Genomic DNA, 13,119 nt, shown 5'->3' with positions numbered 1-13,119 from the left:
ATCAAAAATTTTCTGTTAAAGTGCCATCAGAATTTGCTAGAATGAATTACCTAATTTCATCTCACTGTCAACCAACTTATTTAAAAACATCTAGAATGCAATTATTAGGAACACCTTAAGTCACAGGATGTGCTTGTGAAATTGATTAAATCCTGTCAACTCTGGGCTAAAAATCTATACTTTCACTACGGAGGCAGTTTGTTAAGACTCCATCTTGGAAGCCTGCCTCTAGCTGCTGGAGAAGGTTGGTGCTGGGCTCCCTGCAGTGTACTCGGCCACACGGGGCAGCCCGCGGGTGTAGCCACACCACGGAGTGCCTGACACACACACGGGTGGATATGCCTGTGCTTCTGGGAAGCCACCCGACGCCTGCAAAACTTTGGAGGAACAGAGCCTAGACCGGTCCTCACTTCAAATGGACAGTTGTTTCCTCCCATCTGTTCTGATACAAAGAAAAACCTCACAGGGGCCAGGTTTCCAGTGTAGACCGATGTGACCCATATATGTGTATTTCTGTCTGCATTTAGCTGTATTCTCTATACAATCCCACCTGTGCAAAGGGCAGCGACCGCACCTCTCTCCCCAGAAGACCTTATACTTCCCGTACTCACGTCTCAGACCCTGTACCTGTCCACCTCTTAACGATTCTCTTCTCCCGACCACTGAGAAACTAATACGGTTTAACTAGAAAGCCGGCGCCGGGAGGCCTGGCCCCGTCGACCTGCGGTGCCGTGACTCCGGAACCCTTCAGGGGTCTAGCCTCAGGCCGGGACTTCTGCGCTCCTGGAGTTGGGGCCAAGGAGCAGGGGACCAGGGTGTGGTACCTCCCCTTTGGAGCGAGTGCAGCCAGTCTGGGTCCTCTAGCCGGGGCTCCCCCACGGGCCCTCGGCCGCCCCGGCCCTCGGGCTCCATCTGGTGAAGGGCGCCATCAAGAAGACTCTCTTTTTCCCCGACGGTGCCCATGTCGAGAGCCCGTGCCCGCCCCACGGCCCCAGCCCGCACAGACTTCCGTGGCCAACCACATGCCCTTTGGGCACAGAGGGGCCTGGTCCAGCGGTGCCCACTGGCAGAGCAAACCCCACGTCGGCCACGAGGCCAGACTGTGCTCACGGACGGGAGGCGCTTCTGGGGCCGGGCGCAGCCCCTCTCAGTATGTTTCCTCGCCTTGCAGCAGAGCACGAAACTCAAAGCATCGGTCGCTGCCGCGCCCAACACGGACCGGCCACTTCTGAAGGACCTCTTACCGCGGCCGAGGCGCCACTAGCCAAGGATAGGTAACAGTGTCCGCCACGCCGCCCGGCGGGCCTCCCGGGTGTGCTGTGGTCCTTCCAGACGGTTTGTTCTTCCTCCAAAGTTTTGCTGTGCTGTGCCATTTTTGATAACAGGGGTTCATGGTGAAAAAAAAAAAAACCCTGCTTTTTATGCACACGTGTGTTTCTATCCCAGGTAAGTGACGTGCCTGAGAGTGGCCGGGCCACACACGGCCGTGCACTGTGCCCACACACACGTGTGCCATGGCCCGTGTTGTCCCACGTGTGTTTACGAGCTGCTACTCCCCCAATGTGTTCAGGGTTCATTTTGCCAGAACAAAGCCTGTTCCGCGGACTTCGTTGTCGAAACAGCTTCACCTGAAAGGTCTATCAGGAAAGAGTGTATTTTGTGACAAAAAAGGGGAATGTTGCATGATTTGCATTGAACGCCGGCCCAGACAGATGTCTGGCGCAGGCCTTCTGCTGTCCACAGGCTGACGCGTGGAGCCACATCTGCCCCTGAGAGGCACAGACTTGCAGCCACGCACAAAGAGCACTCTGAGTTAGGTTTTTGAAGTGTGACAGGCACATCTGCCTGGGGACGGTTTTCCTTTAAGACCGATTTCTCCTTGACTGCTCCCCCACTCCCCACTGCCCGGTAAACCTCAGGACGTCTAGGCCAGGCCACAGGGTCCCGTGAGCTGTCAAAATCTGCAGACTGTGTTTGCGTGCGTGGAGGTGACCGTGGACCCCGGTCTCAGTCCCTCCGGCCTCTGGAAGAGGCTTTGCATGTTGACATGCATCATCTTTGCCAGACGGTGGAGCCAAGCCGGGGAGCCATTTGTAGCCAGAATACGGTCACCACGCTGGCTTGGTGCCCTAGTTCAGATGGGTCACATGTGCCCACTCCCCCACCGCATCTGGAACGGGAGCCCCCACAGGCAGCATCAGCGCAGGTTGGGTGGGGTTCCTGTGGGGGGTCCTGGGACTGATACTGTCTGTCCTGTTCTCCAACAGAGCACACGCGTGCACGGCCAGAGCCGCCTCCCGGAACTCACCCTCCTGGCCTGTCGGCGGAGCTCCAGCCCCTGGGCCACGTGGCCAGGCCCACACGCAAAACAGGAGCCACTGTCATGGCCTCCCCTCTCCAGTCTCCCGCACAGCCATTCTGTCCCTGTGCCCCATGGGGGGACCACTGGCGGACAGGCCATCAGTCCAGACCTCTGAGAGCCACACGTGTGAGCCTCTCCCCACCCTAAAGGAGGGACCAGGGCAGCGGGACTTGTCTGGAGCTTGTGGCTAGCATGTCACCTCTCCTGGCTCTGGTGGCCTCACACTGCCTCCGACAGGCATTCAGTTGTGTTGGGAAGAAGGGCCCCAGGGCCTGCTGTGTCCCCACTGCATGGGGCCTCCAGCCTCAGACACCTCCGGAGAAGGACGCCTGTGTGGACGTGCACCGTGGACGTGGAGCACAAGTGGCCACCCCACCGGCCGTGCTGAGCACGGGGGGCCTGTCCTCACCATGGGACGGGCTGGCCTTGCCTCTGTGCCTCCTTGTCCACAACCCTCTGGTCCTCATGCTTCTAGAACTGGCTGGACCAGCCCCTCGAGCCACGTGTTCCCACGGCCTGTCAGCGTCGTGGCCTGTGCCCTGCTTCTGTCCAAACCCACCACACGGTGGGGCTGGCCTTCAGGGTCCTGTCTGGTGTGGAGTTTGTTTCTTCGAGGGGGTGCTAGCGTCCCCCGTGTGTTGCAGGGTGTCTTTGAGTCTTTCCTGTCTGCTGGCTGCCCCATGGAGAAAACAGAGTATCGCATGTGAAGAATGAGTAATACCGTCCGTGTGAGCCTTCCCAGTACAAGCTCTGAGATAGTTATCCTCACGCCCCCAAGAATAGAGCCTCCCCATGTTCTCTTGTTGGGAGAAGTCTCCCCCACTTGTTCCAGGGGCAGACCGCGGGCTGTGACGGTCTGACCCCTCCATATCCTCACTCAGAGGTGCCCTCCGGGGGCCGCGTCCATCTTCCAAGATCCATTTCTGGCCCACACTGGTCTGATGGTGAGTCGGCCTCTGAACCCCGAAAAGCAATATTGCCATCCCAGACTGCTGCCCACACTCAAGACCTTGACCAAACATTGTGTTTTCTGTTAGATGCCCGCTTTGTTGTCGTCTGTGCTGCCCAGGGCATTAGTTGGGGTGGCAGAGCCATCAGAAGGCTGGTGTGCTGACAGTCCCTGGCACTTCTCTGCACCAGTAATTGTTTCTAGAAATAACCTCTTTGACATAGCCTTAATGGTCCGGAAGGAAACTGAGATTTCAGTCTGAGATTCAAGTTCACATGTTGAAACTGATGCCTTTTAAGAAAAGCATCACCCAGAAGCTAAAGTACAAGCAGGCACCTTGCCCACTGTGGATCCCGTGCTGTGGAACCGGGGACGTCGGTGAGTGAGCCCGGCGTCTACTTCGGAGATGCGGGATTTCAGGTGTTTTTGGAAGTTCAGGTTTCATAATTTGATTGTATAATGTTTCGCCTATAAAATATTTATTTGAACTAGGGGGTTAATTCAATGCGTACACACAGTGGTTGGGATAAGTTCAAGTGAAGTGGAAACACCATACCAAAGACCAGGAGACAGAACAAAGAGTAAGAGAGGGTCTCCGCCATGAGGGTCCTCGCCACGCCCTCCGCTCCGCCTTCCCCACGCCCTCTCCGCTCTGACCTCTCACGCCCTCCCTGCACCGCTGTCCCTGGTCACGCCCTCTGCCCTCGCCACGCCCTCCCCCCCTCCCTGGCTACGCCTTCCGGTAATGCCTCGGTCACGCCCTCTGGCCCCGGCTGTCAGGTCCGCGCCGGACCTTGCGAACGGTGGTGTGTGCATTTTTACAGCCGTTTTTAAGAACCTACTATGGGTATAAATGTCCCCCCCCCCACCTGTAGGGGGACAGATTCTCTGTATGTTTAGTTAACAAATTCTTTGTAATGTATTTTTTTAGAAATCTTAAAATTGCCTTTGCACTGAAGTATTTTCATAGCTGTTTCTATCTCTTTTATTCATTTATTTGTTAACATACCGCACCTAATTTTTAAAGTATGTTTTTAAAGCTTTTATTTTTTAAGTTGGTGAACTTTTGGCCACTTTACATTTAAATTCTGGTGAGAGTTTTGGCTGAATGTCTCAATACCCGATGAATGTGAATTTTCAGATTTGATTTTATTCTCTACACCTGTTTGTTTTTGGTGTTTCCGGTGGCAGTGATTAGTTGAAGGCATATTTAGAGCACAACGTTTTGCTTGCTTTTTCTTCACAGTTGATTGTGATTGTCATCTGCTCTTTGTTTTGTTTTCGATTTCCATCCTTCGGCCTTAAGATAGAAGTTTCTCGAGGGATGGTTCAGTATCCTCTTTCCACCTGTATTGAGACGGTCACCGTTTACCTCTGATGATGCAAGTCTCCTTATGAAAGTCCCTAATCCCTTACATGCTCCAAAATGTCTTTTACAAAATTGTTTGGGAAATATTAAGTGACTGTGCCTGATCATTGGAAACAGGGGCGGGAGACAGAGCCTCAGAGGTAAGGAAGAACCCGCTGAAAGGCCGCACGTGGGACTCCGTGCGATCTTTCACCAACAGTAGTTAATAATTACTGGCCTTAAACTGACCTTAAAGCAAGACATGTCAACTTTTAGCATTTTTCTTAGTTTTGAAAACCTTGTCCAGGACTGCACATGTTAATGAATTAATTCATAATTTCCCACACTGGTCCCAGCATCTGGTTCTGGACCCGCACACCATCCCCTAAGAACAGGTCACCAATAAAGCACGGGTGGTCCTGACCCAGTCACCGTCTCTCTCCTGCTTTCAATTCCGAATCTACTCAGGGCCACAGGCGTGCACGTGTCTCAGCATGCACGCACACACACAGTGCACACACGTACGCACTCCCTGGGCCCTGTGCATCCTGCCTCCCTCCTAAGGGGACCCTGCCAGGAGCTCCGGCAAGGCCAGGCTCCTTAGACCTCGAGCCTTGTGCCCTGGCTGGACGCCGGAGGCAAGCGTGGACGGACAACGCTGCGGTGCTCTGGCCTGATAAGCGTCTCCTGTTCGGGGGTCCCCCCCCCACCCGCCACTGACACCTGCCTGCAGCTGTGCCCTCAGGACGGTGGCAGAGAGGCTCCTCTGTGACCCGGGCATCCCTGGGCTCTGGCTGGCACCCTGCCTTGGGCAGCTGAGGAAACACACCCTCTTCTCCCAGACCAGCCTGTGCATTTGACTCCATAGGGTGAACGCAGAGCACAGAAGCCTTGGGTGGGGGGGGGGGCGCGGTTCCTGAGCCTGGGAAGGAGGCCGGAAATGCTTCTGCAGGTACACGTTGATAGAATTGTCCTTTGGCCTGGTGAGATTTTGCAGCTTTAACTACAAAAATGTCTCCCACATGCTGTTCTCATTAGTCTCGAATAGTTGCACATCAACCAAATGTTGAGTGCAGCCTAAGGGAGTTCTCCGCCTTTTTTTTAAAAACCACTAAGTGCATCTGTTTTGCACTGACTGGTGAAACCTAATGCAACAGCTTTACTTCACCTTGAAAATCACATTATTTATTTAACAGCTGCGTGTCACGTTTCGTTGTTCAGTGTCTTGCCTTCTCCATTTCTTTTGGAAGTTTCCCATTTAAAAACAGGAAAAATGTCAGTTGGCAAATGCAGTTTTTTTTTAAGCTAGCGGGTGGGTGAGCGGGAATGAGAATCATTCTGATATTGTCTAGAAACAAAGCTTTAATGGAGATGTGTTGGAAGTATTATTAAAGGGTGATTCTACTTTTGCAGAAAAAATCTAAAGATCAGTTTATATAGCTTTATTTTTTACCTTATGAAAATATACAGAATTTTAATATGCATATATTGTCTCTGACTTAAAATTATGACGTGTCTGCATTGCCATTTAAAATGTCCATTCATTATGTAACGTAGTAAAAGAGAACCTTCAAAATGCATTTAACATGAACGGTATCTATAGTTGTCATCGTCATAAATACTGGAATTTATTTTTAAATTATTGAATATAGTAGGTGCATTTAAGATGGCCGATCAGCCTCCAGATAGTAATGTTAACCTGCTTTAAAAAATTAAATTGTGATTAAACCAAATCTTACATTTCTGTAAACTTTATTTTGTATGCTACTGTTTTTAACTTTTATTTCTGTAGATAAAGTATGACTTGATAATATTAATTATATTGGACTTTTCTGCAGATTATCTAAGCAGGAGACTTGAATCTGCTTGCAATAAAGAAGAAAAAATGTCTGGTTTGGTTTCTTTATTAAAAAAAGCAGCAGTTGGGCTTAAATCTCTGGGGACAGAAGCTGCAGGGTGAACCTCTCAACCTGAGTGTGTGTCTGGGCTGAAGGTGGGGTGTCCTCCCAGAAATGGGGGGCAGCACCTGCATTCACCGATCGCGGGATCGCCGGCTGCCCTCGCACCGTCCTGCCCTCGCACCATCCTGCCTGCGCCTGCACTCATCCCGCGCCCTCAGGCCCCTGCGCCCTCCGCTCACACCCAGCTAGGCCGGGATGGGCTGCGGGCTGATTTTGTGCATCCGGCTCCCCACCCACTCGGGTCCCAGCGCTGCTGCTTCCTCCTCTGGGGCCGTTTGCCCCCACACTGCCCAATGGCCACTGCCCCCCCTCCAATTCCTTGTCTGAGGACTGGCCTCGGACCCACAAAACCTGACTCCAGGCCCCAGATCCTGGGATTCTGTCCCAATTAGGGCGGCAAGGATAGAGCCCTAAGGTTGGGGATGCTCGGTTCTGGGGTTGCCACCTCACGGGCCTCCCCAAGCCCCTGGGAGGAACCAGGTCAGGCCTAGGGTTCCACCGTGTACAATTCTAAATTTGGGGCTTTTCCCGGCCTTGTGCACCACAAGCACCACACAGCAAGTGTATCACACGCTGAGCGGGTGTCGGTCACAATCACCAACCAAACGCTAGTGGCCAACACCAGACTCTAGGAAACACAACAGGAAGTAAATGCCTCCAGTGATTCTGGGGCCCCGGGGCCGCTGGTGCCTGTTGTTGGTTGTCCGGTTTTCACACCTGTCTCAGGTGGCCAGAACCTGGGGCCACGCTACCCCTGGCGGCTGATGAGTACACTTGCCTGGCTTGAAGCTCGAAGATGTAACGGCAAACCCACTCACCTGTGCCCACGTGAACACAACCGTGCACATCACCTGGTCCTATCCTAGCTTAACAACACCCTCTTTCATGGGAAAGTCTTGAGAACATATACTTTCTCAATTTCTTTCCTGCATTAAGGGGATACCACTAGCATTTTTTTTAATGTTTATTTTTGAGAGAGAGAGCGTGAGGGGGGGTGGGGCAGAGAAAGAAGGAGACAAAGGATCCGAAGCAGGCTCCAGGCCCTGAGCTGTCAGCACAGAGCCCGACGCAGGGCTCAAACTCACGAACCCAAGATCATGACCTGAGCCAAAGTCTGATGCTTAACCTACTGAGCCACCCAGGCACCCCTAAAACTTAATATATTAATTCCCCTAGGGAAAATACTCACCTTTGTACATTTTGTACATTTTTATGATTTCAGGACTCATTGGAATAATTCAGGAACATTGAAATAGCAAATGTCTAACTTATCACCGAGATGCATTCACTTGTCCTAATCCGAGAACCTGTCAACTATTAACCAGATGAAGAATTTCTCAGACACTGAAGACACCAACCCCATAGTTAGTGGACAGGTGTCATGGCTAAAACCAGCCAATCTGGAGTAAATACTTGCTGCTCAACGTCCAGAGAAATTTACACTTAAGGCCCCACAGCACATTACTGGAGGCGACCTATCGTGTCTCCTTACAGCATTTTCTTTGCAGACCCATCAGCAAGACACTAGAAATCACAACATCCGGAAACCACAGTGCTGCTGTGCCTGGCACCCTCGGGGCCCACTGACAGGCGCTGTCCTAATTTATTGTTTTTTAATGTTTATTTATTTTTTTTTTTTTAGAAAGAGAAATCCAGGGAGGGACAGAGAGAGGTGGGAGAGAAATCTCAAACAGATTCTATGCTTCCAGCACAGAGCCTGATGTGGGGCTCGAACTCACAAACTGAGATCATGACCTGAGCCAAAACCGAGACTCAGACACTTAACCTACCGAACCACCCAGGTGCTCCCTAATTTATTTGTTTAAACTTTAATAAGAAATACGGATTCCTTGGTGCATTGCTTATGAAGAGTATATTAGCCTTTAAAACTCCTTGCACAAAATCATAATTTGAAAAAAATCCACATCAATGTTCTTATTCACTTGGTTTTTACAAGATTCAAAGAGAGAGAAAGGGTTTTGAGATCATGAAGGATGAACAGATCCTCTTGAGAATCTCAGATAGTTTTAGTATCTTTAGAATTTTATCTTTTAATTTTTTAATGTTTATTTATTATTGAGAAACAGAGAGAGACAGAGCATGAGCAGGGGAGGGGCAGAGAGAGGAGGAGACAGAATCCCAAGCAGCCTCCAGGCTCCGAGCTGTCGGCGCACAGCCTGACGTGGGGCTCAAACCCACAGACCGTGAGATCATGACCTGAGCCAAAGTCGAACGCTTAACTGACTGAGCCACCCAGGCACCCCAGTGTCTTTAGAATTTTTGAAGACCTACTAGAAAGTCTCAAAATATGACTTAACTATCAAAATAAATGTTTTTAAAAAATATTTATTTTGAGTGAGAGAGAGGGAGCACAAGGGGGGAGGGGCAGAGAGAGAAGGAGAGAGAGAATCCCAAGCAGGCTCCAAGCTGTCAGCACAAAGCCCAACGTGGGGCTTGATCTCATGAACTGTGAGATCATGACCTGAACTGAGATAAAAAGTCAGACACTAAACTGACTGAGCCACCCAGGTGCCCCTCAAAATAAATGTTTTAATTAGCTTAGACTTTGTTTTGTTTGTAAATGATTACACTTCCTCAATCTTTATAAGCCAGTGGAGTAAGAAGTGTCTATGTCCTGGGAGGGCAAACAGAGGCTAAAATACTGACCGGTGACGTCCCGCATGTCACACTGAGACCCTGCTACCGCTGTCAGCGTTTGTGGGCCATCCCACGATGGTAAGTACTACCTGGGCAGGACAGCAGAAAGGATGATCAGGCAGGGGCGCAGAGACTTTTTTGCAAGAGCAGTACATTCACGTAAAGGATTTAATCTTAAATGGTAGTTTCAAACACAAGGAGAAACGGGGACCATCTGGAAGGCAGAGGGGCCTCCCTAGGCTGGCCACCGGGCACAGTGACCGACGGGGACAGCTCTGTAGGACTCCAAGGGGAGGGCACATATGCCACTGTCACAGCCTCACGGGTGCGGGCAGAAATCTCAACAACTGACTTGGAACTCGCAGGCAGACTTCAACTCACACCTGTCGGGACCAACCTCAGAACCCACTGGAGCTGAGGCCTGGGCGTGTGCTGGGAGTGTGCACTGGGGTTGTGTGCTGGGAGCATGTGCTCACATGCTGGAGGCCTGTGCTCGTGTGCTGGGGGCCTGTGCTTGTGCGCTTGGAGTGTGTGCTGGGGTTGTGTGCTGGGGGTGTGTGCTCCCATGTTGGAGGCCTGTGCTCGTGTGCTGGGAGCGTGTCTCGTGCACCGGGAGTGTGTGCTGGGGTTGTGTGCTGAGGGAATGTGCTCGTGCGCTGGGGACTGAGGGCCGGCTGGCAGGGAGAAGCCCAGCCTCTCCCCTGCAGTCTCCCCTCTCATACTGATTCCTTCACGGTAAGCAGATGATGCTACCTGCGAATTCTCCCTCGTATTTCTGCTCAGCTGTGCACCCCTAGAGCCCCATTTGTGGTGGTAACTTCCTCGTGTCTCACCACGGGCCTCACCATGGGCCTGGGGGGCTGTGAGAGCCACAAAGTCGCACAAAGGGCTCGTGGCGCCATAATGAGCAGGACGCCAGCAGGGTGCTGCTCGGGCCAGCTTTGCACTTGGGGGAATTCATTTCCTCTCGAATTACCTCAGCTTTGGAATCAGCCCTCACGTTTTCCAAGCAGCACAGACGTCTCATTCTGTCCTCTGTACATCCACCGTGTCGGTGACCCTGCACCAAAGCAGAAAGCTTTCGTGGAGAAGGAACAATGTTCTGGGCTGCAGGTTCCGTGGCCGCGCAGGTGTGGGTGACTGAGCTGCGGGTCCCAGATCCTGGGCGGGAATCCTGCCTGTGGCAGCCGCACTCGGGTTCGGAGCCCAGGCCTGGCTGGCCCCTGGGATTGGAGCCTGCAGCCCGCACATTCTCACCGGGGTCACAGCACGGGTCCCAGCCATCTACCCTGGTCTTCTCCACCAGCGGCGCTGTTTGCACATCCTGCGGAGCCGCCCTCCTGCGCCACCTCGCTTTGGCCGTGGTATTTCCTGCAGCCTCCTGAGAGCATCTCTTACCCGAGGGCCTTTGATGCTGTCCTGGGGACCAGGGCACTGGTCTCAAAGACACAGGCAAAGCGCACCACACTGGAGCCCCCCGGCCTCACTGGGGCCCCTCCAAGAAGAGGAACCTGTCTGGGTCTTGGGGCCGCTGCCGGCCACCAACCCTCTGCCAGGCAGAGGGGTTTCTCCTTCCTCTGATTTCCTGTCCCCCTCAAGCCACCTGCTCCTTCCTGAGCCAGCCTGCCCCCTTCCTGGCGAAGCCTGCCTGCTCTGTCCACGCACTCAGGGATCCATCCTGCGCTGTGCCCACCGCCTGCCCCAGGACCTCCCAGGAGAGCGTGGCACCCGCGGGTCCCACGTTCCAGGCCGCCAGAGCCTGGACCCTCCGCAGAGCTGCCCCAGCCCGTGCCCTGGCCACCAGGGTGCCCACTGGGTGCATACAGATCTCCCACAGGTGACGTACACAGCCACACCCGGGGGAGGAAAGTCCTCCTGCAGGGTCAGTGCCAGGCACCCTCCTCCAGGTCAGGGTCACCGTCCCCTGCGTGGGGCTTAGGTGTCCTGGGCTTAGAGCTGCCTTGGGTTTACATTTATTTTCCTATTGGCAGAAGCCCGTTGTTTGATTTCAACAAGCCACCCACCTTTACCCACTCCACGCAGGCGCTTTAAAGGCTACGGAAGATGAAGCTTCCGTGCGGGTCAACACTTAGGATGTTCTGGATGCTGCACCACGTTCACATTCCAGCTCTACTCCAGAGGCTCCCCTCCCTGAACCTGGGAAATCACAAGAATAAAAGGTTTAGTTCCTCTCCCTGGAAACAGGGGTTGCAAGGCTGGGTATTCAAGCCAGCCTGAGGGACACGGGGGCCCTGCCACCTTGGCTCTCTGGGCTGCCCTCCCAGGACATAAATACGGAGGGGTGCAGGGAGCCCCTGCCCACGGGTGACCTGGGTCGTGAGAACAGGCAGCTGTGGTGTTTCCAACAGTGCAGTCTGGTTCTGACCCCCGTCCTGCCCCGGGCACCGCTTCCCCCAGGAGCCTCCCCCACACACACACAGCTGGCCTGGTGCACCACAGCAGGCTTTGTGGCGACCCAGCACCCGGCCGGCCACCCCCCCCCCCTTCTCCTGACAAGGTCGTGGGGAGCTGGGGGATCCGAGCCCGGTCCAGGGCTTCCGAGCAGACGCACAGCTCCTTCCGGGTGGCTCTGCGCAGGTCCCCCGAGGCAGGGTGAGACCCCGGGGAACTGGGGTCAGGCCGGGGTCAGCCCCAGGGCAGAACTCCAAGCCCAGCCCGTGTCCCCTTTGGGTGTGCGATGTGAACCCGGTCCGGGGCGACCCTGGGCGGAGGGGCACGACCCCGGCCCCCTGACACGCGAGGGAGGGAAGGGCGGGCTGGGGCATCTCCTTCCCCTCCTGCCGCCCCCCTCCGCCTCCGCGGCCGCCTCTGCCCCAGACCTTTACCCCTCTCTCTCTTCTCCCGCCCCCTGCCTGGAGCCCCTCCTCTCCCTCCGCTCTTCCCGCGGCCTTCACCCTCCCCCTCCGCCCTCCACCACGGCCCCGCCCCCACCTTTCTCCGCCTCCCTTGTGCGCCCTCCTCCCCAGCACCCCTCCCCCTCCGCCGCCCTTCCCCCCGCGGTCGGGCCTAGAGCCGCACCTGTGGCGGAGTCCGAGGACGCGTGAGGACGGTCCAGGCCCGGCAGGTGCGCGGGGGCAGGGGCGGCGGAAGGGGCGGGGGGGGGGGGACGCGGAGGGGCCGTCCCACGTGGGGGACCCGACCGGAGTCCCAGCTGTCACAGGTTGGAGGGCAGCGGGCTCCAAGGACACAGACGCCCCTCCCCATCGTGACGGGGTCCTCTCGGACGCGACAGGTGTCACCCATGCCCCCCCCCCCCACCTTGAAGAGCCACATCCTGGGCTCTTCCGAAACGCGTCCGCTGATTGGTCGGGTGTCAGGACAGGTGTGGGGACAGGTGAGGGGCAGGTGGGCATGGGGGCACAGGAGGGGCCCACCCACGTGCATCTTTCGGAACCTGGTCGCCTGAAGCCGGCAACGGGAAAGGCGGTGGCCCAGCGGCCCCCCTCTAGTCGCTGAGCTTTTCAAAAGCGCGACTCAAGAGAAGACTCTCAGACTCAAAATAACAAGGCTTTTGTCCTCCGACTTCAAAGGCCGTTCTACCACTTTTTAAAGGAAGTCTGGCTTCTCTGGGCAGCACTGACACTTGAATAAGAGTGAGCTGGGGGAGGAGCAGACTTCTGTCCCCAGCAAGCACAGCTCCTATCCTTGCTGGAAACATCCCATCCAGGGGCAGCCCCTGGACCAGGAAGGGGTCAAGGCACCCGGAGCAGGCCCAGGAGGATGTGCAGGGGATGCTGTGAGACGCCCCAGGATGTGTGTCCAGGGGAGCTGCAGGGGCGCCACCAAAATAGAAGTGCATCCCCAGGGGCCACTGGTGCCC

At 54.7% G+C, this 13,119-nt stretch overlaps 1 protein-coding gene and 1 long non-coding RNA gene across 12 annotated transcripts in view; one reads left to right on the top strand and one right to left on the bottom strand.

Moving 5' to 3' along the window:
• ATP11A (ATPase phospholipid transporting 11A) overlaps nt 1-6,548 on the top strand; it is a 123,730-nt gene extending 117,182 nt beyond the window's left edge. For 2 of the 10 annotated variants that reach the window (XM_086708231.1, XM_086708264.1), the window contains 2 exons: nt 1,172-1,274; nt 2,268-2,403. In XM_086708231.1, the coding sequence (XP_086564357.1) occupies nt 1,172-1,264 (93 nt within the window). In that variant the 3' untranslated portion in view covers nt 1,265-1,274; nt 2,268-2,403. The other 8 variants (XM_086708222.1, XM_086708226.1, XM_086708271.1 and 5 more) reach the window with 6 other exon arrangements.
• A 2,402-nt stretch (nt 6,549-8,950) lies between these two features.
• Nucleotides 8,951-11,644, bottom strand: LOC147584597 (uncharacterized). Of its 2 annotated transcripts, XR_015255677.1 has the most exons (3): nt 11,303-11,644; nt 10,255-10,697; nt 8,951-9,367 (listed from the first exon to the last, which is right to left on the bottom strand). It is a non-coding gene; the product is annotated as an uncharacterized LOC147584597 (long non-coding RNA). The 2 variants fall into 2 exon arrangements; XR_015255676.1 differs by having other exon boundaries at nt 8,951-10,697.
• Between the last annotated feature and the right edge of the window lie 1,475 nt (nt 11,645-13,119).

This window comes from Puma concolor, chromosome A1 (assembly GCF_028749965.1).
Source record: "Puma concolor isolate L17-30 chromosome A1, mPumCon1.1.hap2, whole genome shotgun sequence".
NCBI lineage: Eukaryota > Metazoa > Chordata > Mammalia > Carnivora > Felidae > Puma > Puma concolor.
Note: the sequence above shows the minus strand (reverse complement) of the source record. Positions and strands in the feature narration are given on the sequence as shown.